Raw genomic sequence first — 25838 nt, forward strand, 5'->3', positions numbered from 1 at the left:
CCTCAGCCAACAGCTCCTCACCACCGATGGAACCCCCTTGCCCCCAGCCCAGCCCTTGGTGGGTGTTCTGGGGATCCGTCCTCTGCCCCATCACAGGGCACCCACCCCCCCCCCCCACGCTGCTTCCCACCTCGGAGGTGGGTGCTCGTCTCCAAGACACACCAGCATAGCTCCTCTGTACCTAAGACAGCAACCTCCCTTTGTCCAGCTGCTCACAGTGACTCACGATGATCGGTGTCACCACCAGCCCATGGGGCTGGCAGCTCTTTCGGGGAAATATCAGGAGGAACAGACTATCGGTAAAGCAGAGCCAGGCAAGAGGCTCAAGGCTTTCAGTTTTCTGCACCGTTTGCATTTGAGTATTTGGTGTCATATGTGACTGCAAGTGTCCTGTGTCCCTTTTCTCCTCCATCCCTACTGGCTGTGAGGAGAGGAATGTTGGTGCTAGGGCTGCGCCTGTGCTAGGCTCCTCTGTGAAACAAAAACAAAACACCGCTTATCCTTATCTTGAAGGCCTCGCTGGTATCCTCCTTTCTTTCTGCAAAGCCATAAAAATGATGCAGGGACATTACCAGAACGTTAAAGCTGATGCTTTTCCACACTGGTTCACCTTACTAGTTTTATCTTCTGAGTATCTGACTTCCCTTGACCCTTTTTCCCATGCCCTGAAGACAACCTGCCAAGTGTCACCCCCTTGAAGTGACAGATCAGTTGGTGGCTGTTCAGCAGACCACAGATTTGGAGGTTAAATGCTTCATTCTCATTTTACACTGCCTTATTTCTGAGGATGTACATTACAGGGCTCAATATAAGGGTCACCATCCAGGGTGGACACTAGAGGAGATCATCTTGAAGGAATAGATTAATCTACTCTAATTTACATAGGATTGGAGCTTGGAATATATACTATTGCTATTAGCCAGAGGATAAGATGACTTTCTGGTGTGAAAACCTCTTTTGAATATAAAGGAGGCTTTGGGGGTCAAGTTTAGACCTCTGTGTGCCATAGACGTCCATCCAGATGCTTAAATATAGGTGTCCTAAAACACTTTGGGTGTCCCAGTTTGTATGAGAAGAGCAAATGGGTGTCCCCTTTGCACAAGAAGAGCAAATCTCCCATAGGATTAGGAGAAATCCCACTGCACAGCTGAAAGCCAGGCAGGAAGCACAAAAATTTCTACACTAAGACCAAACATTATGGCTAGGCACCCTCTCATGCCTAGATGAGGACCTGAGGATAAGCTTGTAGCAGCGTTCTAGTTAGATTCTGGGGGCTGAAGCTGAAGGTGCAGCTCAGCAAGGATCACAAAAGAGCTGTGTGTGTATATAAAGTAAGCAAACTTTCTTACGAGCTATTTACATACATACCAGCCCCAGGGTGATGACAAGGGTACCGATGAGCACGGTGCTTTTCCCAGTCATTGGTGTCCATCACCGTGAGACCCAATAGTCCATAGATACTTAGGCAGGTTGTGGTCGGCATCCTGCCGGTGCACTAGGCATCAACATCTTGTGGGCGCCCCCACAGAGGCAATGCTGACCTCAGTTGATGTTCCTGCCTCACAGGACACAGAGCAATTTGCTCCGTTTATACCCCTGCACGCTCCCAGACCCGGAGCGGGCACCGATTGGCAGCCCTGGTCCCAGGGAGCACCCAGCAGCCCCTGATAGGTTACTGCAATTATGCACAGCACAAGCAGCCAGCGCGTGCGGTGCTGATGGCAGTATTTTTTTCCATACCAGATGACTTATGGCCTGGCACCATATCTGCTGAACAAACAACATGCGTTATCACAAGGACAGAGTTCCACCTTGTTCGTGTCACAACAGCACGACAGGGCTTTCCACAGAATGTTTGTCTTACCCTGCTGCAGTTTCACACCAGGCCAACCTAACGGGGTTTTTAGTCCTAACACAAGCAATCATGGTCTATTAAGGTATCTCAAGGAAGACGTGGTAACTTCAAGGTGTTCTGTCATGACCATGTCTCTAGATGTCTTAGACTAAGACCTCAGCAGAAAGAGGTTCTTTGTCCCTAGCCATGTGTTCAGACCCCCATCCTCTGTGCACACCCAGATGCCCTCTATGTCCCCTCCTGTGTGCATAGACCTTTCCTTTCCCCTTATACGCACTCATCTGACATTGGCCTCCATGCAAGCTCTGACCACAACCTCTCCCCTGCTGATGGGCTTTTTTTCCCCCCTCCTCTGTTCCCCATCAGGTCCATTTTCATCATTGCCTTCTCCTCCATCCCCCTATATCCTCTTCCTGGGTCCCCTTATATCCTCTTCCTGGGTCCTCTGGGTCTTCCCCCCCTTTGCTGTCTTTTCTGCCCTCTTGGATCCCCCTCCATCCCCAACCAGGGGGTCTCAGGGCCCATGTTCCAGTGATGCCTCTATTAGAGCCAGGGGACTCAGGCACAGCAGTGGCTGCCCACAGGAGCCACAGGCGCTTGTTAATCACCTTTTTATTTTATTCCAAGTGCTGTACAGAAATTCATCCCCATAGGTGCTCCCAGTGCCCCTGTGTAGACCGGCCTCAGCACCCGCCACACACTGCTGCAGGGCGTGAGGCCGAAATAAATTACCCGTGTTCCCTGCCAGTGCACCATGGCTCACCCAAAGTGCCCCGCACCCAAGTTCTGGTTGCTTCAAAACTCAAAGTCCTTTTATCAGGCCCTGCCCCACTCTCAGGGCTTAGCATGGCATGGCAGCCTCCGATGGCAACGGGGAGCACCTGTGAGGAAGGAGCAAGGTTGAAGCATCAGGCTGTCACACCATCACAGGGGCAAACTGGTCAACATGGACTTGTGTCCTTCAGCACAACAGAGTTTTGTAGACTCATGTCCAACAGGGCAGTGAGAGCCACCAGCACCAACCATCGCTCCTCTCCCAGGGACGTGGTGGCCCCCCGCCAGGTCCCCTCTCTCCATCCAAGAGGGACGGTGGGCACGGGGCAGTGCTAGGTGGTACTCACTCCATCTTGGCCTCCAGGTGGTGGACAGTCTGCTTGTCCAGGTAGCGGCAGAAGAGTGAGAGGAGGTTGCTGGGCAAGAAGAGTGGCTCTACCAACGAGGCCTTGGGGACTTGTGACAGCTCCCGAGCGACCAAGAACACTGTGTCTGTCCTGGAGACACCAAGGGGACAGTGAGTGCCCTGTTGGGCAGCCAATCCCAACCCTACTCACATGGCCCCATCCCCTCACCATGTCTCAAAGTCTCTGCCACGTGGCTCCAGTGGTGTCTCAGAAGACAGCAGCCCCTCACCATGGCTCAGCAGGGAGTAGAGCAAAGTGATGCCAAACTGCAGAGAAGCACCAGGAGGAGCATCATGGCTGTGTGTCCATCCATGATGCCCCCTGCACGCTGGGGATGCCCAACATACCTGGTTCTTCAAGGCCATAGCAAGCGGAAACTCGTCGGACTCAGGCAGGGGCCTGGTAATCTCCTGCAGGACCTCGATGAGCCTGCTGAAGGTCATCCTGCCCACCACCTCATTCAAAGGGCTGTAGAGCAGGGGAAGAGACTGGGCAGGGCAGAGGGGAGAGCAGGGATCTGAGACCGCTCAACCCACTATGGACACAGCCCCATCTCCACCCCACCTTCAGGGTTTCAGGATGATGCTGCATATCCCAGGAGTATACAGCCACCAGGACTGCTTTAATTCCTCCTGGAGACCTTTCTTCCTCCTCCCCACAAGGGCAGAAGCAAAGCCCTGAACCTGCCCTTCACAGCAGCCTCTTCCCATGTCGACCCCACCATCTACCCAGCCTTGCTGGGACCCATCAAGATGGATGCCCACAGGCAGGGTGACAGGGAAAGGATGCAGCCCAGTAACCCCCTGCCCCAGCTGGAGGTGCTCGCCTCATCCAATGCGTCTTTCTTCATGAGGAAGGGCAGGTGGTGGGTGATGGTCAGCAGGATCTTCTCTGCTTGCTCTGAGGCCAGGTGGGGCAGCAGCCGCGCTGTGAGCTTCTTGCCTTTCCGCACACACAGGACCTGCAGGAACTCATCCTCTGCCTCCCTGGGGACAAAGGCTCTGTTGGCACAGACTCTGAGGGACCTGAAGCCCCTCTGCCCATCTGGGTGAGGAACCAGCATCACCTCCCTCACTCCTACATAGCTCCAGTGGAGGACAAGACTTGTATGTAGGGTCACTACAGAGTATGGTGACACATGGAAGACGAGAGCCTGTCACCTATGACTTGGAACTCAGCTAGGACCAGGACACGCTGCCCACCCCCACCTCACCACAGCCCAAACTCACTCCTCACTGCTGCAAGCTCTGATTTTCAGGGCCTGGTAGATACGCCCCGCTTCCTGGGTCTTCTGCTCCTGCTCCTCTGGGGCCAGGGACACCTTCCGCTGCATCTCCTCCACCTCCAGCAGCTGCAGGAAGAGCTGGAGGAATAACATGGGATAAGGTGGCAGCTTGGAACATCAGACATTCCCCACAGAGCTCCTTGGACAAGACCCAAGCCCCTGCTACATCAGCACCACGCCCCAAAATCAGGACCCTGGCCACTCACCCTCTCGATCCTGTGCAGCGCTCGAAGCCGGTGGCTCCCCGCAGCCTTCAGGAGGGGAGAAAGGAAGGCACAGTTACAGCCAGCACCAGACACCGCCGCCAGCAGAGCACTGGGCCAGCTGCTCCCTGGGGATCAAAGTGACTTCAGGACAAAGACCAACCCCACACGGAAGCCACGGCCACCTCCGGCTGCCCCATCCCACCCTGCTGATGCCACCAAGGTGTTACCCAATCCAGCTGTGCACCCCATCCCATACCCAGAGCCAAAGCAACACCCACGCTGCAGCTCCTACTGCTCCTGCTAAATTGCTCCAAGACCTGGAAGACCTGGAGCCCAGTGTCCCCTCACCTACCTCCTCCACCAGGGCATGGTGCACAGCATCAATGGCTCGGCGGGGGCTGTAGCAGGTGGACACAGCGACCTGGCCCAGCGAGCCAGCAATGCGCACCACTGGAAGAGAGCGGGGGGCACAGTGAGAGTGTGCCCCACATCCCACACCCCACCCCGGCCACCACCACGGCCCCTCACCAGAGTTGTAGGTCTCTACTTTCTGGATGAAGGGTGTCACCAGCTTGGGGGGCTCCTGCTTGTTGCGCCCACCCAGGAGCTCCTCTTCCGCCTGCTTGCGCTCCAGCCGATGGTAGTAGGTCTGCGGGGGAGCCAGGTGGGCAGCTTGGGACCATCCAAGCCCTTTTGCCCCCTGTGCCAAGCCCATTTCTGGATGGGGCTCAGCACCCCAAGCCCCAGCTCCCTCCAGCTCCCCAGGGTGGGAAGCCACAGCCCCAAGGAGCTGCGTGACCCACAGGACCTATGGTAGAGGCTCACCTGGTAGTAGTAGTCATCATCCATGTTCTCACTCTGCAGCTGGATCATCTCCACCTTGATGACCCAATCCTTTTCCTTGCAGGTCATCAGCCCAGCATAAGGGTCAGCTTTAGGGGACCACAGCTTCTTAGGGGAGACACTGTCACGGGGGAGACCACAGCCTGCCGTAAGCACCCAGAGCCCCACCACCGGGGCACTCCCAAGACCCCCGGGCCCTCCATACCTCTGCACCGTCCCGCCTTGCTGCTGCCGCTGGGTCAGGATGCGCTGGTGCTGGGGGTGCAGCTGGGTGAGGTGGCTGGGCATGCTGGGAAGGGCGACAGCAAAGGCTGAAGACACTGCGGTGGCTCCAGCGCATCCCCTGGAACATCCCCTGGTGTGTTCTCAGCATGGTCCCACAAGGGCCCCCAACTCCTTTGGTTTGCAATGGTGGGCAGTGATGTGCTCATGGCACTCCTGTCCATCCTGAACTCACTCGGACCAAAAACCTCCTTGCCATCACAAGCAGGGCTCAGCACCCACACTTGAGCCATCCCCATGGAGCCACCAGCTTCTCTGGGGGCTGCAGCACCCCTCCCCTGCACCCAGCTTCAAAACCCGACTCGCCGCCCCTTCTACCTGAAGTTGAACTGGCTGCTGGCTGAGGGGCTGAAGAAGGGAGAGGGGTCCAGAGATGGAGACATCGGGCCGAAGTGCATGGCAAGGGGCCGCGGCGAGGTGCCAATGTTGGGTGACAGGGGCCTGAAAGGGGTTGGAGGTGCGTACCCCGTGGACTGGAAAGGAAGGAAGAAGCAGTCAGGTGGCAGGACACCCTGCTGTCACCTCCAAGGGCTCCTGGAGGGATGGCCTGGTTCTGCCAATGCCACATTTCATGCTCCCATCCCAGGCAAGGGTACCCTGGTGTCATGCTGCTGCCCAGCACACCCCAGATCCATCAGCAGTGCTCCAACATGCCACCAAGCACAAGGTCACAACCAGTGCAGGGACATCAGAATAAACAGGTTCATGAAGCCATAGCTACACCCTCCCCATCACATATGGAGAAGGGCACCCAGGATGAGACCAAGATGGAAAAACTGCTGCCCTGGGGAGGTGCTGAGCTGTGCTTGGAGGTGGCTCTTCCAGGACATGGCACCATCTGTGGGGACAGTGGTGGCCTCCTGCATTACCTGGTTGGAAGCAAAGAGAGAAGAAGCTCTGCGGGCTGGTGGGAAGGGCCGAGGGGAGCACGTGGAGCGCGGCATCAAAGGTGGCTGCTGCAGGGACAAGTAGACATTACTGGGACCAGCTGGGCACTGGTAATGTGGTCACAGCCACGAATCCCAGCCTGATGGTGGGTTTCATAGGGGACAGAGGCATCGCAGAGCTGGGGACAGCTTCTGGAGCAGAGAGGGCAGAGGAAGGGGTGAGCAAGACACCCTGAGAGCCCGTACCTGCCGGAGGAAGCGCTGGGGGAAAGACTTGGGGGACATCCCTCTGAAGTCGGGGCGCTTGAGCCGGGGAGAGCCTGCATACCCCCTCTGCACAGGGGAGCCGAGGAAGTCGAGGGCCACGTTGGCGGCAGGAGGGGGCGTCTCCAGGACCTGCAGGATGGCTTTGTCCTGTGGGAAGAAGCAGCAAGAGATGGGAATGCAGCCCTGTCCACATGCCACAACAGGGGACAGGTGGGGATACCCCTAGGACCCACCTCCAGCATGTGGTGGGGTGTGATGCTACTGGGGCAGGAGCCCCACACCATGGGCTCCATGGCCAGCTGGAAGACAAGACAGGTCAGCATGGGGAGAAGAGGGGCAGGGAACACTCAGACCCTGTCACCAATGAGGAGGGGACATTTTTACCATGTCCTCTTTGCCAAATTCTGCCCAGACAGAGCCAATCCTGCTGTCCAGCACTGCTGAGTCCTGGCTCTGGGAGCAAAAAGGACAGTTAATGGCACACACTTGGCCACAGCACCATGGGCCTGCCCTTGTCCCTCCCAGAACCACGTCTTGCCCTCTATAGGGCACAACCCACAGTGTGTGGATGGAGGGACAAGCAGCAGGTCCATATCAGTATCTTTGCTTGGACACCGGGGGCTCAGCACCTGGGTCCCCCTCCCACCCCGCTCAGGCATCACCTCCAGTGTGGGCTTGCTCTGCACAGCTCTCATCACCGCTGGGTCTCCCAAGTCGTTGGGCTCATCCTCATGCTGTTCCTCAGCCCCCAACTCTTCTTCCTCTTCTTCTTCCTCCTCAGAGCCCACCTGCTCAGCCTCTGGCTCCATCCCACCTTCACTCTGGGGCTCTCCCTGCTCCTCTGATGGTGGCTGCCCCTCATCTGCTTGGGGCTCCTCCTTGGTCTCCACAAGCTCAGGGCTCCTCTCCAAAGGCACTTGGGTTTTCGCAGCATCCTCCTCAGTGGAGTCACGGTCTTGCAGGGGAAAGCAGAGCGTGTTGGGGGTAAATAAGTGCCCAGGAAAATGCCACCAGGCTCCCTACTGAACTCTTTGTTAGGCATAAGGACACACCCCACCTGGGGAACACCTTCCTCACCCCCAACCTCCATCCTCATCCCACCAGGTGCTGGCTGGTCAGCCCAAGTCTGGGGCTCCCCTTAACCTTACCCAACCCAAATGTCATCTCATTGTACAGGTCAAGCTCCTCATCCTCCTCGGCCATCTCCTGCAGCAGAGGCACATCTTCCACTAGCAGGTAGTCCTCAAGGATCTGGGGGTGAGAAGGCAAAAGCAGCATGGACACCACCAAAGGAGACAGCTGGGGAAGAAGAAACCCTAACCAGCCCCCATAACGGGGGGAAACCCAGCCCTTCCTTGCTGCTAGTCCCATGGCTCATGGCTGCCCCACAGCTGGAAAAGAAGAGCAGGAGCAACCCCCAGGCACCAGCACGGGTCAGCCCGGTGCCAGGGCCCACCTGCTCCCCAGCCCTGCCACTTGTGGCTCCCAGGGACCAAGCCTAACCCAGCGAGGACCCGCTGAGCTCAGCACAGCACAAACACCCACGGAAACACCCTGACACGAGAGCACCAGCACCGCAGCTGCCAGCAAAGAGTGCCGTGAAGAACCCTAGCGGTCCCCACGCGCCACCATTAGGCTTCAGAGTGAACACCCCGCCGCGGCAGCGAGAGGGACAGCGGAGGGAAGGCTGCCCCGAGCAGAGCCGTGCCAGGGCGGAGCGGGACGGGGCAGGGCAGGGCGGGCACTCACAACCGGCTCGCCGCCCTCCGCCATGCCGCGGCACCGCCCGCCCCCGCCTCCCTCTACGGGGCCGCGCTGCCCCCGCCGCCGCCTTTTACCGGCCGCCGGCACCGCGCATGCGCGGCCGCCCCGCCCCGCCCCCTCGGACAGGCCACGCCCCCCCTCGTGCCCCGCGGGGGTCCGAGGGCGGGGCGGGGCGGGGCTGCGGTTGCGGGGCTCCCGTTAGGGCGGTGGAAACGAAAGCGAAAGCGAAAGGCACGCACTGCGCACGCGCGCCGCGCCGCCGGCTGGTTTCTCCAACCTCAGTGCTGCCCGTCTGCATGGATACCAGTGACGCGGCGGAGAGGCCGCCTCGCCATTGGCCGCGCGCCGCGGCGGTGATAAATAGGAGCGGGCGCGCGGGCGGAGCCATTCGTCGAGGAGAACGGAGAGGCGCGGGTCGGGTGGCGGAGACATGGAGCTGGCGGCCAAGGCGGCGATCGTGGCGCTGGTGGCGCTGGTGGCGCTGCTCGGCCTGGGGCAGGCCAAGGGTGAGTGCCCGGCGCCGCGAGGGGCGCGGTAGCGGCGGTGACGGGGCCGCCCCCGGGACTTCGCCGTCCCCGGTGGCCCCGGCGCTCAGCGCTGCCTTGCCCCCCGCAGCGGCACCCAAGGTGCAGGTGTACTCCCGGCACCCTGTCACCGCGGGCTCCGAGAACGTCCTCAACTGCTACGTGGAGGGCTTCCACCCCCCCAAGATCGACATCACCTTGCTGAAGAATGGGGAGCCCATGAAGAACGTCAAGTATTCCGACATGTCCTTCAACGACGACTGGACCTTCCACCGCCTGGTGTACGCCACCTTCACACCCACCAAGAGTGACGTCTACACCTGCAGGGTGGACCACGAGGCCTTCACGGAGCCCCAGTCCTTCAGATGGGGTATGGTTTCCTCTCTGCTTGTCACTGTTGTTCGTGTCCAGAAGCCAGGCTTCGCTGATTTCTATCTCAGCCTCTCTAGAAACAGGGTGCTGTAACGGGGTGTGTTTTGAAGGCCTTGTTCTAGACATATGTGAGCACCAGCAAAATTAACTTGGTTTCAGCCAAGGCCTGAAAAGACTGTTCCAAACCCATGCGAGAGTTAGTTCGCAGCAGATAGGAAAGGTTTGCTTTGGTATTGCCAAAGGTTCTCTAGGTAGTTGGTCCCTGGCTTCCTGGCCTGCCTATGCTGTGCCTGACAACTGTTAATGGAATTCTCTGGGTGGATTTATCTAAAAAAGATGGGTGATGCAATGATTTTTGGCTTTAATCTAGTGGTAAAGAATGACACTGTTTAGATCACGCTTACTGAAATTCCTGTCTTCCAAGCCAAGACTTCTGGTGCTCCTCTTAATGCTGATGGCAGCACGTGAGCATGAAGTTCTGGTCTGAGGGCTGCTGGGCATCTCCTGAGGCAAACCAAGATCTTTCCAGCCCTTGGTTGTTGGGTGAAGCCTTCTAAGAGTAAAGCGTGATGCCTGGGGTGAACATAAAGAAGAATGCAACAGTGGGGAGTGATTTTTGGTGACCTGGTCTGTGGTTGGTGGCAGGAAGCACAAAGCCAAGCAAGGGTAGCTCTGTGAGGCTGTTCCCCACAAGGGTGGGCCCTACAGTGACTGCAGGGAGGGACTGCTGTTTGCTCTGAAGCCTAATGCTCTGTATTTCTTTCTTGTAGATCCAGACTACTAAGATGTGCTTATCACATGTGATAATCACGGTGAGTTACACTCGTATTTTGTGTGCCGGTGGTAAAGGGAACGTGGACTGCTCTCTGTGGAGGGAAGTATGTAGCTTGCAGAGTTGAGGAACAAAAAGAGCGACCACAAAAACCCCTCGTGTTGCCACTGAATGGGGACAGAGCTATTCTGAAGCTCTTACTACTTACTAAATATGGTTAATCCTGCGCTGGGCATAGGGTGTTATTTTGGTAACTTGTGATGTGCGAGGCACAGATCGGTGTAAACAGCTAGCTTAGCTCTTGATAGAGAAAATTGAGGATGTGTGGCTGTAAGAGCTGCGGTGCCAGCTGAAACTGAAACTCCTCTGTTGAGTACTCCGGTTGAGGCTGGATAATTATTGACCATGTGCAGGACAAGCCTTTGCCAGGCCTTACAGGAATTACCCCCGTCCCTCCCGTTGGTTCAGAAAATGTTAACAAAGACTGAGACTGAGTCATGAGTCACATGGACTTTGGAAAAACCCTTGGGCATCGCTTCGTAAGATGTAGAAGGATCAGAGTCCTTTCCTTGCCACTGTCTAGTGCTGTTTTCCCTAAAGGTCTCCAACAAAGGCTGGGAGGGGTGTTGGTCTTCAGGGACAGAAAACTGGAGGTGAGGTCACCAGCTTTCTGGGATGAGGAACAGGATATACTCGTAATTAGCAGCAGAAATGTGTGTGGTACTGAGGGATGGGGAAAGGCTCAGGAAATTCACCCAGAGTGGAAAATGGTTGGATTGGAAGAATATTTAGAAGGGATGCCACAAGCGGTTAGATACTTTCTTGTAGCTGCTGCCTGGGACACGTTGCTGAGGTAAATGGGCCTGTGATTCGATGCAGTACAGACAATTCTGGGTTACAGAGCTCAGACAAATAATATGGCACCTCTGCCACTTTCCTGGGGATGGAGACCCAGCCCTAGAGCTGGGCCTGGGGTATGCCGTGCCCCAGTGGTTTTAGTGGGATGTCTGCATGAAGGTTGCTGATGGTGAGGGATGCCAAGCTTGGTTGGGCTGGGACTGTAGGGCAGCGACAGTCCTGACTTTGTTGGAGTCTGGGGGTAAGGATTTGCAGAGCTGGGTTAGAGAAGGCGAGAGCAGGATAAAGCAAGAATGTCTGTGCAGACAGTGTTTAGGGTGCAGAGCACTGATCATCTAAGCTTGTTGAAGTCTGAACCCCCAGGGCAGAAGGGATTGAAAGTGGTTTCTGCAGTGTTCAACGGTGGGTCTGTGTGCCTGTAGCTGGGACTCTGCAGTCAGAATTCCCCTGTGGAAAGCTCTTCCTAAAAAATTACGATTGAAGCTATGCAGAGTGACTGATGCTAGTCTTCTCTCTCCCATGCAGGTCTGAAGATTTTTGCCCTGCAAGTCAAAATGAATTTGAGCTTCTGTCCTTTCTGCATATGATGGAAAAGAGCAATTGTCTTCATCATGAAATTCCTTCTCTTTACAATGCTAGGGGTCACCTACAGTTAACAGTGGTTGTCTGAACTCGCTGTATTATGTTCCTGGCCTTTTTCACTATGAAATTAAAATGCTGAGGAATTGAGAGGAAAAGTGGGCGGAGGGAGGGAGGGAGGGCTTGAACACTGAGGCATGTGGCAGATGTTCTGCAAGCGCAGTCATGCTGTGCTGTTGAACCACCCTGACCTGGTGGTTAGAATGGAGATGCAAAGTGAGCTGATCTGGGGGGAAGGAGGGGGGAATTCTGAAAATTTGGCTATGTACCAGGAGATTTGTAATGCAAATTCACACCTTCAAAACGTGTGCATAACTACCCCCCCCAGTAATATAATTAAAAAAAACAACCTCTAACATCTGCTCTCCATAAACATGTCTGGCTGTAGCGACAATTGGTTGGTTTTGTAGAATCATTATTAAAGAACTATTATTACAGCTTATCATTAAAATATCCTTCACCCCAAACTAGTATGCTAACTAGGCTTTTCTGAGCACATAGGTATAAGTGTCTGCATTACCCATTAGAAAATTGTAGCTCTTTAGTGGTCTGAAGTGTACGTAATTTTTATCTAAATACAATCAGAAAACTTAAAAGGAGTCTGTCTTTCTGAAGTGTATTTGTCTTTAAAGTATTTCTCCAGAGTCCTGTACCAGCCTGAACCAATTTTTTGGACTCTGCTGGCTGCTGGGTCATGGGCTGATCCAGAGTATGGTGGAGCTGCACTTGGCTGCACTTTTTTTCCCCCACTGAGAAGGTGCAAGCACACTTTCCTTTTGGGGGGGAGACACTTAGTCCCTCAAAGGGGAAAAAACAAACAAAAACAGGACATCTGGCTAAGGCTTTTCACGGCATGTGGTGTCAAAGATGGACTGAGGGGAAGCAGGATGTATCAGCTAGTTTCATTTCCTCTTTTTTTTCTTTTTTTTTTTTTTTAATTCTGCAACGGGCTAGCTACAGCACATGGCCTTGTGGGGGCTGTTCTGTCACACCTCAAGCTCAACAAGAATTTGATGGCATTACCCAAAAATGGTGATACTGCAGGAGCTGTGCTGCACAGCTGGGCAGCCTGCTTTAATTTTATGAAGCAGCTGTTGTGATTCCTTGGTCCTGCTAGATCAAGGGGGATCTGGTTAGCACAGAGCTCATACCTGAACAAAGATTCCTGGCTACCTGGTGTGTGTGGTTTATTGCACTTGCTCTCATGGGTAAAGATTCACTGAGGCTTGCATATGCCAAGGCATCACATACTCGAGGTTTACCCAATCTCAGTTTACTTCACAGCCTTTTCTGTTACATTTGCACTTTCCATGATGAACACGGAGAAGAGAACCTGCCATATGCAAACCTCTGGCTTTCTGCTTTGCTTGAAACTATGTTTTACTCAAATTGTTTACTACAAGGGGCACACTCTCCTAGCCTCGGATTAGAATCAGTCAGGAAATGCTAGCTGCTCTGGGAATTTCTATCCAGCAGGAAAGGTGTGCTGGTGGGGCACTGGTCTTACCCAGGGGTTGCTGTCCATCTTCTTCCGGACCCTTTGTTCAACCCAACAGTCTCAGGTGGAGGAGGCAGATGAAGACCTTGGGGTCTCCACTGGGGTGTTGGTGGTGGGTTACATGTTCCCTATCCAGAAAAATCCTGTGTGAGTACAAAGATGGGTTCAGGACCTTGGGGGGGGGGGGGAGGGGTGTCGGTCTGAGGTGCTGTCCTCTGCAGGAGCAAGGGGAACCCTCAGGAGCATTCAAACCAGGATGTCACGCCTGGGTGGCCATGCAAAACACACATTGCCCAGCCTGGGACAGCAGAGCTCACCCAAGCCACTGCAGAGCTCAGCTTGCAAAGTCAGCCATGCTCTGAATACCAGCCAGCCGCACCAGTGGTAGAAGATGGTTTGGGAAGGAAGACAAGGTTGGGAGTTTCCCTCCAGAGACCCTTCTGGAGCAGCACAGCCTGCTGCAAGAACCCAAGGTGGCTTGAGCCACAGACCGTGTCCTGGCCTCCTCTGATTAATGGAGAGCCACCAGGTACCTGCCACCACCCTGGCTTTCCCTTTACTGGCTGCAAATGCATCCAGTGATGCCGGGTGTATTGCACCAATAGGAAAACCTCCTCCTAATTAAGACGTGAGCTCTGCACAAGCTGAAAATGCTACGGCACAGGTGGTGCAAAAAGACCACATTGCTGAAGGAAACATCCAACAACATCATGCTGCACTAGGGAAGTTGTTGCCCTGATTGCATCTGTGGGCTTTTTGTGGTATTACTTAGGAATTATTTTGTCAGCGTACTCAAAAATCCCCTTTCTGGGGAGTATGATGCATGGCAGTCCCAAAGGCTGGCGAATTTTGGCTAACACCTGACTTTTGGGATCATTTCTAGAAAAATGTTCTCTGTTTGAGGGGGGGTCCAGCTGGGGGGGGGGTCCAGAGGTATCTGGGATGTACTTGCACTACTGCTGCAGTTTTTTCAGTGCGAGTTCCTAGGGGATGGAGTTGTTGAGGGATATCTTGGCAAGTATGAAGCATGAAACAAGCCTCATTTGTGCTTTATGAATTACGAGCAGTTTTGCTGAAAGCAAGCTGTTTCCCAGATCAACCAAGTATGTGTTTTTAGAACGGGTTACTTCTTCAACGCCACGTCCCCTTAGAGTCTCTGACACTTCCCCAGTTCCTGCATGACAGGGAGAAAAAAAACAAAGGGCTCAGGCATAAGAGGAGGGGAAAATCTTTCAAGACAACTGAATATAGACATCCTCCTGGAAAAGTGGAAACAAGCAGAAATCTCCAGATGCTGGTGCACCTCCAAATGCTTATCTTTACAACTTCAGATTGTGTAAAAACCTGATGAAAAATGAGTATGAATCAAAGACCAGGGCTTTCTGCTTCACTTTTCAGTACTGCTGACATATCACTTGCCTGTTTGGGGCATATTCAACTCTGTTCAGGTTTCCAGAGGTGTCACCAGCCAGGCTAAGTCATGGAGCATTTCTGGAGGACATGGTGGTCAAGCCTTGTACGTAAACCTACCTCAGCTGGTTAAAAAGTCCCACTTGGCCCATCTGTGTGTCTAGCTGAAACCATCCTGAGCTATTTTGGGGCTCCAGAGGCGCTCAGAGCCCTCAGCAGGTCCCTTCCCGCCTCCCCGCCTGGCTGCCCCTCAGCGCTTCCCGCCGCCGCCATTGCCCCTCAGGTTCCCGCCTCACCTCAGCGCCTGCCACCCCTCAGGGCTTCCCCTGCGATGTTCCGGGGCCGCCGTGCCTGGTTCTCCCGCAGCGTCCAGCCCGGCCCTCAGCAGCTGTGGGGTGAGCCCTCAGTGGGGCAGGACCCCCTTTGAGGAGCCCAGGATGGGTCACGGGGAGACCCGTGGCTGTGGGGCCCATAATGGGGCCTGGCCTGGGATACCCCAGGCGCACTGGGGCGTGTGGGGACATGTTTGGGGTGTGGCGATGTGTCAGGGTGTGGGGACAAGGGGTATGTAGTGCCCCACTGGTGTGTGTGGGGACACATTGGGGTGGTGGGGGGACACACTGGGGTGTGGGGACACATTGGAATGAGTGGGGCTTGGGGAAACATTGGGATGTGTGGGAATGTGTTGGGGTGTTTGGGGACAAAATGGGGTGGGGAGGGCTCTCGTGGCATGTGTAGGGACATCGAGGTGGGGGGCACATTAGTGGGGGGGCACATTGGGGTATGTGGGGACATGTTGGTATGGAGACACATTGGGGTGTGGGGATGCAATGGCGTGTCGCGCCATGGAGTATGTGGAGACCCACAGGTGTGTGGGGGGACACATTGGGAGGGTGTGGGGTTGTCTTGGGGTGTGTGGGGGCACACTGGTCTGTGGGGACACACTGGGGGGCACACTGAGGTGTGTGGGGGAACACATTGGGGGTGTGGAGACACATTGGGGCATATGGGGACGTTTTGGAGTGTGGGGACACATTAGGGTGTGTGGGGACACACTGAGGGTCTGGGGTCATGTTGGGGTGTGTGGGGCTGTCTTGGGGTGCAGGGGACACATGAGGGGGGTGGTACATTGAGATGTGGGGATCCATTGGTGTGTTGGGGGTATGTGTGTGGGGGGGGATGTGTTGGGGAGGCACACTGGGATGTGGGTGAACACACTGGGGTATGTGGGGACATGTTGAGGGTATGTGGCGACATGGAGTGTGTTTGGGGGGGCACAGTGGGGGTGCATGGAAATGGGGGTGTGTGGAAATTCGTTGGTGTCTAGGGACATGTTGGGGTGTGCAGGGACACATTGGGGACATACTCAATGGAATGTGGGGACAAATCGGGGTCTGAGGATGTCTTGGAGTGTGTGGACACACACTGGGTTGCCTCCCGTCATCCTCACCCTCGTTCTTCCTCCTGCAGTGGCTGGCGGAGGGCTGCTCACCCGCTGGCAGGATGCCGACTACCTCTTCAGCAGCGATGCCGCCCACCCCGACACCCACAGGTTGTTCCTCTCCCCAGCTGTCCCCGCCACTGCCACCTCCTCGCTGCCCAGCACATGCTTGGGAAGTGTCTGTGGTCACTGTTAGCCCCTTCCATTGCATGCGTGGTGTGCTGGAGGGGCTCAGCCGTGCGGCCATGTAGAGACAGCAAAAGTAAAAGCACAGCTAACAGTTGTGTTAGCCCAGTATTTAATGGGTGTAAACATCCTCTGCAGGTCAGGGTGGTGTTTTGGACGTGCTTTGTACAGTTACTGCTGCGGTCTGCTGGGGTTTTACTGCTTAGTCTGGTCTGATACAGAGCTCATGCATGTGAAAACCTGTACCCACAATAAAGTGTATCCAGAGCTATCCCAGACAAAACATAAAATGGCTGTGAAAATAATGCAGCTTTCCATGCATGAGGCTGGCTTCAAGCCAGCACTGGGGACGGTGTTGTGAGAAAAGGACGGCGCTGATACTGGCATAGCTTTTTGTGTGGGAAGCGGAGCAAGGTAGGAGCTGATAAAACTGCATTCACACTCCAAGCAGTACTAGCAAAAATAAAACCCACCTACACTTAGAGCTGGTACAAGACCTCTGCACAGAAACAAGTGATAAAAGATGCCTTCAGTTGTGTAAATCAAAGTAATGGTGCTGCTTTGTTCTTGCTACCTTTGACCTGACATGCTAAAAAAGCTCAGGGTCTAAAACAGAGCTGACACTATTCCCAAGGCCACGGGGTAAACAAGGAAGTAACCACAGGCAAAAAAAGCCAGGGCGGAACATTGTGAAAGCAAAACTGGAGACAAGAATAATCCAGCAGGAAAAGGGTTGAATTGATATTTTCCTTCTGCTTCATATAAAAAGTAAGAGAGCTTGACAATGTTTTTACAGGAGAACTACAGAAGTAAGAGAAGACTATTCAGGGTCTTCCTCCACCTAGTGAATAGCTGTGTAACTTATCACGCAAATATATTTATGTGAGAGAGAATGGTTTCTCCTGATCCTCTGCACCAGGCTTTCCTAGTGGCTGAAATAAGCAGGTTGTTTTAACACATTATTGCTTAGAATTGGCTTAGATTTTGTAAGCTTTCAGACACCGAGGCCAGCTTTGGGAGTGGAATCCAGCAGATCCTTAAACAAAGCCCTTCCTTCAGCCACAGCATTCCCTGGCCCATCCTGCTGGAACAGGACATTGCTGGCAGAGTCTCAGAGTTAGAAAATAACAGTCTTTCCTAGGGTACTTTTTCACCCTGCAAAAGGGCAAAAAGATCCAAGCAGGTCAGTTTTAATGACAACACACATCCTTTTACACTTGTTTTACCCAAAGCTGCCCCCTAGCCCTGTATCTCCAGATTGATCGAAGCCAAAGCTGTTTCTGTTCTGCTTTTATTTCAGGCTTACCTTTAGGAACCATTCTTTTTCAGAATACACGAGAGCCTGGAGTACTTGGACGGCAGAGCTACAGTTTTCCATTCCTGCTACCTCTCTGCATGGGCAAACACCAGTGCAGAAATGAAGGAGTCAGTGGTTCTGGGCCACTTTGTTCTGCCTCCTGCCTGCCTGCAAGAAGGTGAGGGAGAACACCAGGTGGGTGCTGCGCTCTCTATTCCCCAGTACACACAGGGGTGCCAACCGGCATCAATCCTTGGTTCCCTCTGCCCTGAGGGTGGGGGATTTCCTTCTGCTGGGAACAATTCTTCCTCCCTGAGGCTGAGGAGTTAATGCTCCATCTATTATACTGTGTTAGGGAGCAACGCCACTTGGTGAGCTCCTGCACCACTGGGCAGTCTTCTTATTTCATGCTTTTACAGTCATTTACTTTTGTTCATGGCAGAAATCAGAAGAAAAACTGGTGGCTTTATTTGGGAGCAGATGGATGATTCCCTTGCAGAACAGGTAAGATGAGAAATACATACTGCAGGAGGTGATGTAAAAATCAGTTGTAGCAACTGGTTTTCATCCCAGACCCTCAACCCAAATATGGGATGAAATGTTCTTGCACTTGTGCTGCATGTGTCCCTCTCAGTGTGACAACACAGGGACAGAATATTAGGACATGCAGGAGGGATTTTCTCTCTTGCCCATGCAGGCGCACAGTCTGCACATTCTTCTGGGGACTGCCTGTTGCTGAGGTCTGAGTCCAGCCCTTTTGGTGCAGCATTTTCTTTCCCCATGATAATTCCTACTGTGTGCTGTCTTCTTGAAAGGATTTCTCAGTACTTTTGAATCAAAATTCATCATCATCTTTAAAACTTTATTATAAAATATGCTGGAAATCAGGATTTCTAAAACTGCCTCAAGTCAAATGGACTCGGCGCAATTTTAAACTAACTCTGTGCTGACACTAGCAGAGACCTAATGAAGGTCTTCAACCTAATGAAGATCTGCTGGACGAAGCAGAGATGGTGAGAAAAGACTGCAAGCAAGATGTGATGGAGGATGTACTGAACCTCTCTGAAAGGTATTTCAGGCCTCGATGGTAGGATTTGGATATGCCCTTGCCTTTCAGAAGACATCCAACATGAAGGAAATAACATCTTTCTCCCCCAATACAGCAGTGAAGAAAACCCAGGCTCAAGAGCATCGACCCAGGGGGAATTTTCATACCATGCACTTAAGGAATACCCGATGAATAACATGGTGACAGGTAATGTGTAGCATAGGTAGGCTTGTAATAAGTGGAAAATTTGCCCGAAAACAGCTGTGGGTGCTGATGAAGTCATACTTACCCCTTGGGATTGCTCTTTTCCCTTTTACTCTTGCTGGACTCAAAAATGGCTACAGGTTTAACCTGAAAGATTGTAGTTTTTTTGTAGACACTGCTTGTTTCTGATGGAAACTGCTTATTGCTCATTGTCCTAATTTGCATGGCATGTGCAAATATCTGAAGTGGTGCAGCAGTTGTGTAGGGTAAGAAGGTTGAAATTCCTGGGTGGTAGATCAGAGCTCTGTTTCCCTAGACGTTATCTGACACCAATTTCCAGTCATTAGAAACTTGAGAGCGCGATCAGCCTTTGCTGTAATTCCGAGGGCACAGCTGGAATTGGTCCCTTCCCCTCAGCATTTCTCATTTTCCATAGTTCTCATTTCAGCTGAGAAATGAGAAATTAGGTAGCTCAGGGCTCCCGCGGTGAGACCAGCACTTTCCATTCCTAGGCTACACCTCTGCTCGTGACATGAAGAAGTACGTCGGAGAGCTACGTGATTTCATTCCTGGCACCTCGGGTTACACAGCGTACTGGATTCAAAATGAAATCAAAGTTTACTCTGATGTGAAAACAAAAATGAAAAGAAAATTGTAAGTAACAGGTTAACAGCTGTAAGTAGCTGTAAGTAGCTGTAAGTAACAGCTGTAACTCAGCTTAACTGAGTGCTGCCAAAATGCTGTCAGCCATGTACGGCAATTCAATTCTGGTTAGCAACATCCCGCAGTTAGATTTTCTGATGCAGACTTATGGTTATTTTTACTGTCAGTCAGTCTGTGTTCTCACCGTGTTTTAGTTAAATAGTGAAGAGATTGGTGGTATTGAGCTGAGAATTCTGTGGTTAAATCTCCGTGGTGTTTGGGGGACTTTATAAATTAGCCCTGTTTGGTTCATCCTGACTACAGCTCAGCATGTTCAGTGTACATTTAAATACCCGGCTACATTTGTTGTAAACATTTTATTCCTAACTATTTAAAACAAATTCCACAGAACACACAAATATAGATGCATCTCCAAAAGACCAAACCCTTTGCCTTTTTATTTGTATGGAGTACTTAAGTCAGTCGACCCACGGCTGCAAACAGCAGCCTTGGAAGAACACGCAGAGCAGAGAAGGAAGTGGCTTCTCATCACAGCCCTGCCTGTAGGACCCAGTGCCCCACAGCACTCGTGGGCTTGTATGGGTTTTGAGAGCAGGCCCTAAACTTCCCCTCAGTAAAACCCACACCAGTCACAGGTGCACTGAGCACTGTAGGTGGTTGTGCCAAGACCCCTCGCCTCACCAGGGGTGCCCAGGGCACCGTGACCACAGGCTGTGGTGCTGGATGATGCCAACAGCCACGGCAGGGACTTGTAGGTCCTCTGCCTGTGCATACAGGATGGGAGAAGTCTTGGGGGTGAAGGTCACAGCTCTCCCACGCCTGCTGCCCCCTGGGGACATCGCTAGTGGATGGGGTGTCTTGCTGGGGGCTTTGGGGCCTGTCTCCACGGGGGAGCTTCCACCCCCAGACACAGTGCTCTGCTCAGCCCAGTTTGTTCCCCTCATAGAAATAAAATCAGATTTCTCCCTCTTTCATTTAAGCACTAAAAGTCACAAACGCGGTTATAAAAGGCAACTTTTATTCTGGCACAGCACGACCCTGAGAGCTACCCACTCACAAGCAGCACAGCACAAAGCTGGGAGGCGCTGATGGCGAGGACACACCACGCTCGCCCTCTCCTGGCTGCGCACCGCCATCCTGAGAGCAGCAAGCACGCATGCCTGCAGGAAAACCTGTAAAATAACAGCTTTGCACCTCATGCCCCAAGAAAAGACCCCCAAAAGGTACTCACAAATGTGAAGGTGTCAAGTCCTCTTCACACAGTGATGCCTCAGATACGGCACCCCGGGAAAAACTACCCTCCCCTCCTCACCCCTGCGCACACAGGCTTCGAAAGACCAAGCAGTCCGAGTTGGTTTCCCACGTTTATTGGAAAAGTGACATAAGAGCGACCGCCTCAGAGAGCTCCTCGGGGTGTTTTGAAGTTCATCCCCACTGTGGGCTGTGTGACCTGCAGGTTGGACAGGCTGCCGAAGTCCTGGAAAAGAGACCGGGGTCAGTCACCGCACTGCCTGCCCTAACCCCGCCGAGGGAGGAGGCAAATCCCTCCCAGCGACACCAGGCAAATCCCTCCCAGCGAGTACGGCTCAAGCTACTCACCAGAAGCTTCAGCATTTCCTTGGTGTCTGGGTCCACTTCGATGATTTCCTGATCGAGGGCAGAGACCTGGGGACAGAGGCGAGACAGTGGTTGGGTGCCAGGGGCCCCAGGGGCCAAGTCCGCGCTACCACTGCGAAGCCCCCACCCAGCACGGCCCAGCAGCATCCTCCTCGTCGTGAGCCCTGCTGACCAGCACGGTGAGCAGCTCCAGTGCCCTCACCAGGATGAGCCAGGAGTACCCCGACCAAAACACTGCGGAACCATCTCAATTCCCCTCTCCAGACCCTAACCCTTGGTCTCTGCGTGCTCCCTTCCACAGAAGGCTAGGTATCACCAGCATCTTCCTAAGAAACAACGAATAACCCACGTTCAGCTAACACAGCTACAGCACCAACGCTCCTTCAATGCTCAGGAAGAGCTGTGAGCTTCAGGGTGACTTCTTTCACCAGCATTACCACACCCGGCCTTTGAAAGGCAGCTGGTGTAAAACACCCCAGCTGTTTCCTCCAGACCTCTGCTACCTGCAGCATACTGCAGGAGACAGCTCTTCAGGTCAGCACAGCTGCGGTCACACCTGAAATTTGGGGGACGTGAGAGCACATAGAGCCGCTGGTATTTCCTGAGTCATTTCTGGATGCCAGGAGCGAGGAGTCACACCAAGCTGTGGCACCAGGCTCGTCATCCCACCTTGGGCTACAAAACTACCTGTTCTTCCCCGACCCAGACTCTGAACATCAATAAAATCAATCTTCCACATAACCAAACCCTGTGCCAAACCCCAGCACCAACAATTTTGGAGAGCTGAAGAACAGAGATAATGGTCCGACCGACCACTTCTTGTACAACACGGAAGGTAACAGCATTACAAGCAGCTGATTAAGGAGATGCGGAAGAGCAGCGAGGAGCAGCTTGTCTGAGTGCTACAGGGTTTGGGAGGGACAGGAACAAACCCACCAAACACGGGAAACGCTTTCAGAATTCCTCTCCCTGCACTATCAATGACCAGGCCACGCACCAGACCTTGATCACTTTCGAATGCAGGTTCAGGAAGAGGGACCGGGGAGGGCACTTCCGCGCGAGGACCACCAGAGCTATGTGTAGGCAATGGGCCGCCTGGCCGGAGGTCGAGGTCCTGCTGCCCCTCCACCAACCGGGTCAGCTCACTGGGATTTTACCGATCGCCTCTCTTTAGCGACATCTACTGCACAGCTGGCTTTAAGCCGCTCTGAAATATTTTTCTGTGTATCTGGTTATTTCTTTCATTTAAAGCGAGGAAAATGGAGGATGGGTATCATCTTCTGACCGGCAGCAGAGCTGAAATGCGAGAAGTCAGCTGCTCTTCCCATCCCACGCCACGGAGTTTTTGAGGAAAAGCCCTCAGGGAGGAGGCCAGAATCTGCCTCAGCCCTCCTCCTTTGACCCAAGCCCTCCTCAGTTCCTCCTCAGCGATGTTTAAAGATGTCTGGAGCCAGTAATGGGAAAACATTGCGCCTGGGTGCTCTTTAGCACCCCTGTGACAGAAGACACCCCAAAGCAGGATGGGCAGGCCCCACTGTGTCCGTGTGTGAAGACAGCCGCCGAACCGGGCACTTGAGCGCGGCCGCGAGCTCACCTCTGGGACGTAGTTGTCCCTCCTCTCCCTCTCCTCCTCCTGGAGTTTGATGGAGATGCCTCTGACGGGTCCCCTCTGGATCCGCTTCATCAGGTGGGTGACATACCTGCGGGACACGGGGCTGCCAGGGGCCGGGGGGCGACACCGCCCCAGCTCGGGGTCCTCGGCACCTCCGAGAGCACCGGGCGCGTGGGAAAAAAGAGAAAACGTGCAGGAATAACGGGAAAGCGAGTAGGAAAAAGGAGAAATTTATAGGGAAAAAAGGGGAAAACATAGAGGAAAAGGGAAAACGTAGGAGAAAGGGAAACACGTAGAAGGGAACATGTAGGAAAAAGGGGAAATGTGTAGGAAAAAAATGAAAGCATATAGGAAAAAGGGGAAAACGTGTAGGAAAAGGGAAAACGCATAGAAAAAAGGGAAAACGCGCAGGAAAAGGGGGAAGCGCTTGGGAAGCCTCACCCCGCGATCTTGTTGCGCAGCTTCTTGCTGGGGATGATGGCGATCTCCTCGCACACCCGCTTGTTGGTGTGGAAGTCGTTGCCCAGCCGCGTGTAGTACTTCTCGATGATCACCCGCGCCGCCTTCTTCACCGTCTTCGTCCGCACGCGTCCCTGCGGGGGCAGGCACCGCTCGCTGCCGCCGCCGGCCCCGCTCCGCCCGCCGCCGCCCCCCGCCCGCCGCCCTCGGGGGCCCCGCCGCGCCCCGCGGCCCCCGCCCCGCTCCCCCCCGCTCCCCGGGGCCGGCCGCAGGCGGCGGGGCCGCGGATGGCGGCGGATGGCGGCCGATGGGGGCGGATGGCGGCGGCACTCACCATGTCGGCGGCGGCCGCGCAGAGAGAGAGAGCGCAGGGGCGGGCGGGAGGCGCGAGGGGACGCCGGGAGCGGGCGGCGCCCACAGCGCCCCCTGGCGGCCCGGGGGAGCTCGGGGACGGGGCGGGCGGGGCTTGGTGCTGTGGCCCCGCCCCCGGGTCCCCCCGCCCGCCCTCGGGGTCCCGCCCCGGCGCCTCCCCGCCCTGCAGCCTCCCCCGGCCCCCTCTCACCTCGCCCACCAGGGAGCCGCCCTCGGTCACCGCCCCAGCCCCACGCTTCGCCCCCACACCACCTCCTTGCCCCCAGGAGCCCCTCTGTTCACAGCCCTGCTCTGTGTCCCCCCCCAGCCCCTCAGGGGGCAGGACACCCATCCCCAAAGTGCACATGGGAAGCAAAGAGGGAGCACACAAGATTATTTTTTTTTTTTGCTGCAACGTGTTTATTATGTGCCAAAAACTACACCACAGCTTACTCCACGCATCTGTAGGAGAGTGCAGTCTTGCCTGCATATACTACAATGAGGTAGAGACTTCACACACAGCTTCACGAAAACCCACAAAGAGCAGCTGGGATATGCAACAATGCAACATCAGCTCAGCAGGAAAGAGGGAGAAATTATGACACTGGTTCTTTGGCACACAGCTTCCGATAGAGGGGAAAGTAAAAAAAAAATAACTATAAAGTTCTCAAATCCCAGCAGCATTTCAATCGACTGCACCGTTACTTCATACATTTCTTAAACAAAAAGAAAAGTACTTGTCCCCTCTAAGAGAAAGGGCTCCTATGAACCTTCATCTGTCCACCGAAACGCAGCCCTTTTTTAGCTAGTTACAAAAGAAAAGTAAGTCCTGTGACTTTGTGATTAAAAACCTCTATCAACCCCCCTTAAGTGCAACTTAAAAAAGTGCAACAAACTATTTAAAACTATATACAGCAGCTCAGAGATCGTTTATCCGGTCCAGTTTCAAATCCAAAAATCCTGTCCTGTTGCAAACACCTCGATTTACAACTTTCCACCAGCAGCCCCCAGACACAAATTGCAATAATGTTAAAAGCTGCCAGGAAAGAAAAATCTCTCGTTTCAAACGACTTAAAAACTGTTTAAGAGTGTAAAAAGGAACTGGTAAAAACCCTCGAGCGTAAAATATGAAATATGATTTGGTTTAAATGAAGAGCAAAGTCTCCTTGTTGTTACAGTAAAAAACGCCAGCTGAACATTCAGTTTATGCCGTTCAGATGGGGGTTAAATGAATGGAAAGGCACTGTATGGCAACTGCAAAAAAATGGAGCCAATGAGACCTGCATTATTACCATCAGTATTGCAAGGAATGTAAAAAAGCGCCTTTAATAAATAAAAAACCTAGGTGAAGGCATCTGCATAAACACCTTCTCAACACGCGGCCCTTTTTGCTTCTCGTCAGCAAACTAGGAACCAAAGTCTGGGAACTGCAGAATCGCTTGAGGGGTGCTCCCCCCCTCAAAAACCCCAAACAAAACCCGACAAAATTCACTGTGCATTAGTGCAGAAACAAAAAGACCAGCAAGTGCAAACGTGAATGTAAGATTTCCCCATTAGTCCTCAGGAAGCGCGTTCCCAGCCTGGGTCTGGCACCAGCAGGCACGCTCGTGCGCTCTCCACTTGGCAGGTTAACAAAAGGACTTTCTCCTGCGCCCGCGGCGGCCCCCGAGCCCCGGCGGCCGCTTTAGCTGGAGTCTCTGTTCTTCTGGTTGCGCATCAGCGGGCGGTGGTGACGCAGGACCTCCATGGAGTGCTGCCAGTGCCAGCAGGAGCGACAGAAGTACTTGAAGCAGATCTGCGGGGAGAGCAGAGGGCAACGCCACCGGTCAGGACAGGCGGACACAGCGCACAGCAGCCTGCGGGCTGGCAGCCCCCTCCCTGGTTTCACAGCCCACACCAACGCAGCAGCTCCGAGGGCTGCCTGAGCAGAGGGAGGGAATTCCAGCAATGCTGCCGGAGGGCTCCGCCAGCGCTCGCTGCTCTCCCACTCCCATCTCCTCTTGGTGAGGTGGAGCAGAGCATGCTGCTGCTGCTCCATCTGCCATTGAGACTCCAACAGGGAGCTGCTGGACTCTGGCCCAGCTCCTTCAGCAGTGAGCAGAGGTCAGATGGCATCCTCTACATTTTGAGCAGGCTCAGGACAGCAGTGGAAGGCTGCCTCTGCCCTGGTGAGCAGCAGGAGGACTGCCTCCTCCAGAGCTCTTGCTTCAACACCTCATCCTCCCCTGTGGGGGAGCACGGACAACAGGGAACCACAAACACCGCAGCCACGAGGAGCGGAACCCGCTCCTCCTTGAGGAAGTCCCTGCATGGGGCT

The 25838-nt window shown here is 54.0% G+C and overlaps 5 protein-coding genes across 17 annotated transcripts in view; 2 read left to right on the forward strand and 3 right to left on the reverse strand.

Moving 5' to 3' along the window:
- Positions 1-2450: 2450 nt before the first annotated feature.
- PATL2 (PAT1 homolog 2) lies at positions 2451-8682 on the reverse strand. Of its 4 annotated transcripts, none has more exons than XM_083849572.1 (19): positions 8556-8682; positions 7955-8057; positions 7469-7761; positions 7191-7259; positions 7040-7105; positions 6786-6953; positions 6522-6608; positions 5971-6125; positions 5576-5659; positions 5353-5491; positions 5056-5176; positions 4880-4977; positions 4528-4572; positions 4266-4399; positions 3863-4022; positions 3384-3524; positions 3205-3302; positions 2977-3126; positions 2451-2736 (listed from the first exon to the last, which is right to left on the reverse strand). In XM_083849572.1, the coding sequence occupies exons 1-19, from the start codon at positions 8577-8579 to the stop codon at positions 2697-2699; spliced, it is 2175 nt and encodes a 724-aa protein (XP_083705698.1). In that variant the 5' UTR covers positions 8580-8682; the 3' UTR covers positions 2451-2696. The 4 variants fall into 4 exon arrangements, with proteins under 4 accessions (XP_083705698.1, XP_083705697.1, XP_083705696.1 ...); XM_083849571.1 differs by lacking the exon at positions 8556-8682 and adding an exon at positions 8352-8543; XM_083849570.1 differs by lacking the exon at positions 8556-8682 and having other exon boundaries at positions 6522-6605; positions 7955-8544.
- Positions 8683-8916: 234 nt separating this feature from the next.
- On the forward strand, positions 8917-12334 carry B2M (beta-2-microglobulin). The gene is made up of 4 exons (XM_083849573.1): positions 8917-9076; positions 9186-9464; positions 10237-10278; positions 11622-12334. Exons 1-3 carry the CDS (start codon positions 9001-9003, stop codon positions 10248-10250), a joined length of 369 nt encoding a protein of 122 aa, XP_083705699.1. The 5' UTR covers positions 8917-9000; the 3' UTR covers positions 10251-10278; positions 11622-12334.
- Positions 12335-15836: 3502 nt separating this feature from the next.
- On the forward strand, positions 15837-23027 carry TERB2 (telomere repeat binding bouquet formation protein 2). Its single transcript, XM_083849574.1, has 7 exons — positions 15837-16195; positions 17600-17745; positions 18010-18071; positions 18524-18636; positions 18731-18822; positions 19332-19473; positions 20463-23027. Exons 1-7 carry the CDS (start codon positions 15933-15935, stop codon positions 20569-20571), a joined length of 927 nt encoding a protein of 308 aa, XP_083705700.1. The 5' UTR covers positions 15837-15932; the 3' UTR covers positions 20572-23027.
- Positions 20834-23637, reverse strand: RPS17 (ribosomal protein S17). Its single transcript, XM_083849575.1, has 5 exons — positions 23505-23637; positions 23153-23304; positions 22694-22799; positions 21082-21147; positions 20834-20959 (listed from the first exon to the last, which is right to left on the reverse strand). Exons 1-5 carry the CDS (start codon positions 23505-23507, stop codon positions 20879-20881), a joined length of 408 nt encoding a protein of 135 aa, XP_083705701.1. The 5' UTR covers positions 23508-23637; the 3' UTR covers positions 20834-20878.
- A 326-nt stretch (positions 23638-23963) lies between these two features.
- CPEB1 (cytoplasmic polyadenylation element binding protein 1) overlaps positions 23964-25838 on the reverse strand; it is a 36350-nt gene continuing 34475 nt past the window's right edge. For all 10 annotated transcript variants that reach the window (XM_083849594.1, XM_083849593.1, XM_083849596.1 and 7 more), the window contains one exon: positions 23964-25316. In XM_083849594.1, coding sequence (XP_083705720.1) covers positions 25206-25316 — 111 coding nt within the window. In that variant the 3' untranslated portion in view covers positions 23964-25205. The remainder of the gene's footprint in view (positions 25317-25838) is intronic.

This window comes from Anser anser (genome assembly GCF_964211835.1).
Source record: "Anser anser genome assembly, chromosome: 10".
NCBI lineage: Eukaryota > Metazoa > Chordata > Aves > Anseriformes > Anatidae > Anser > Anser anser.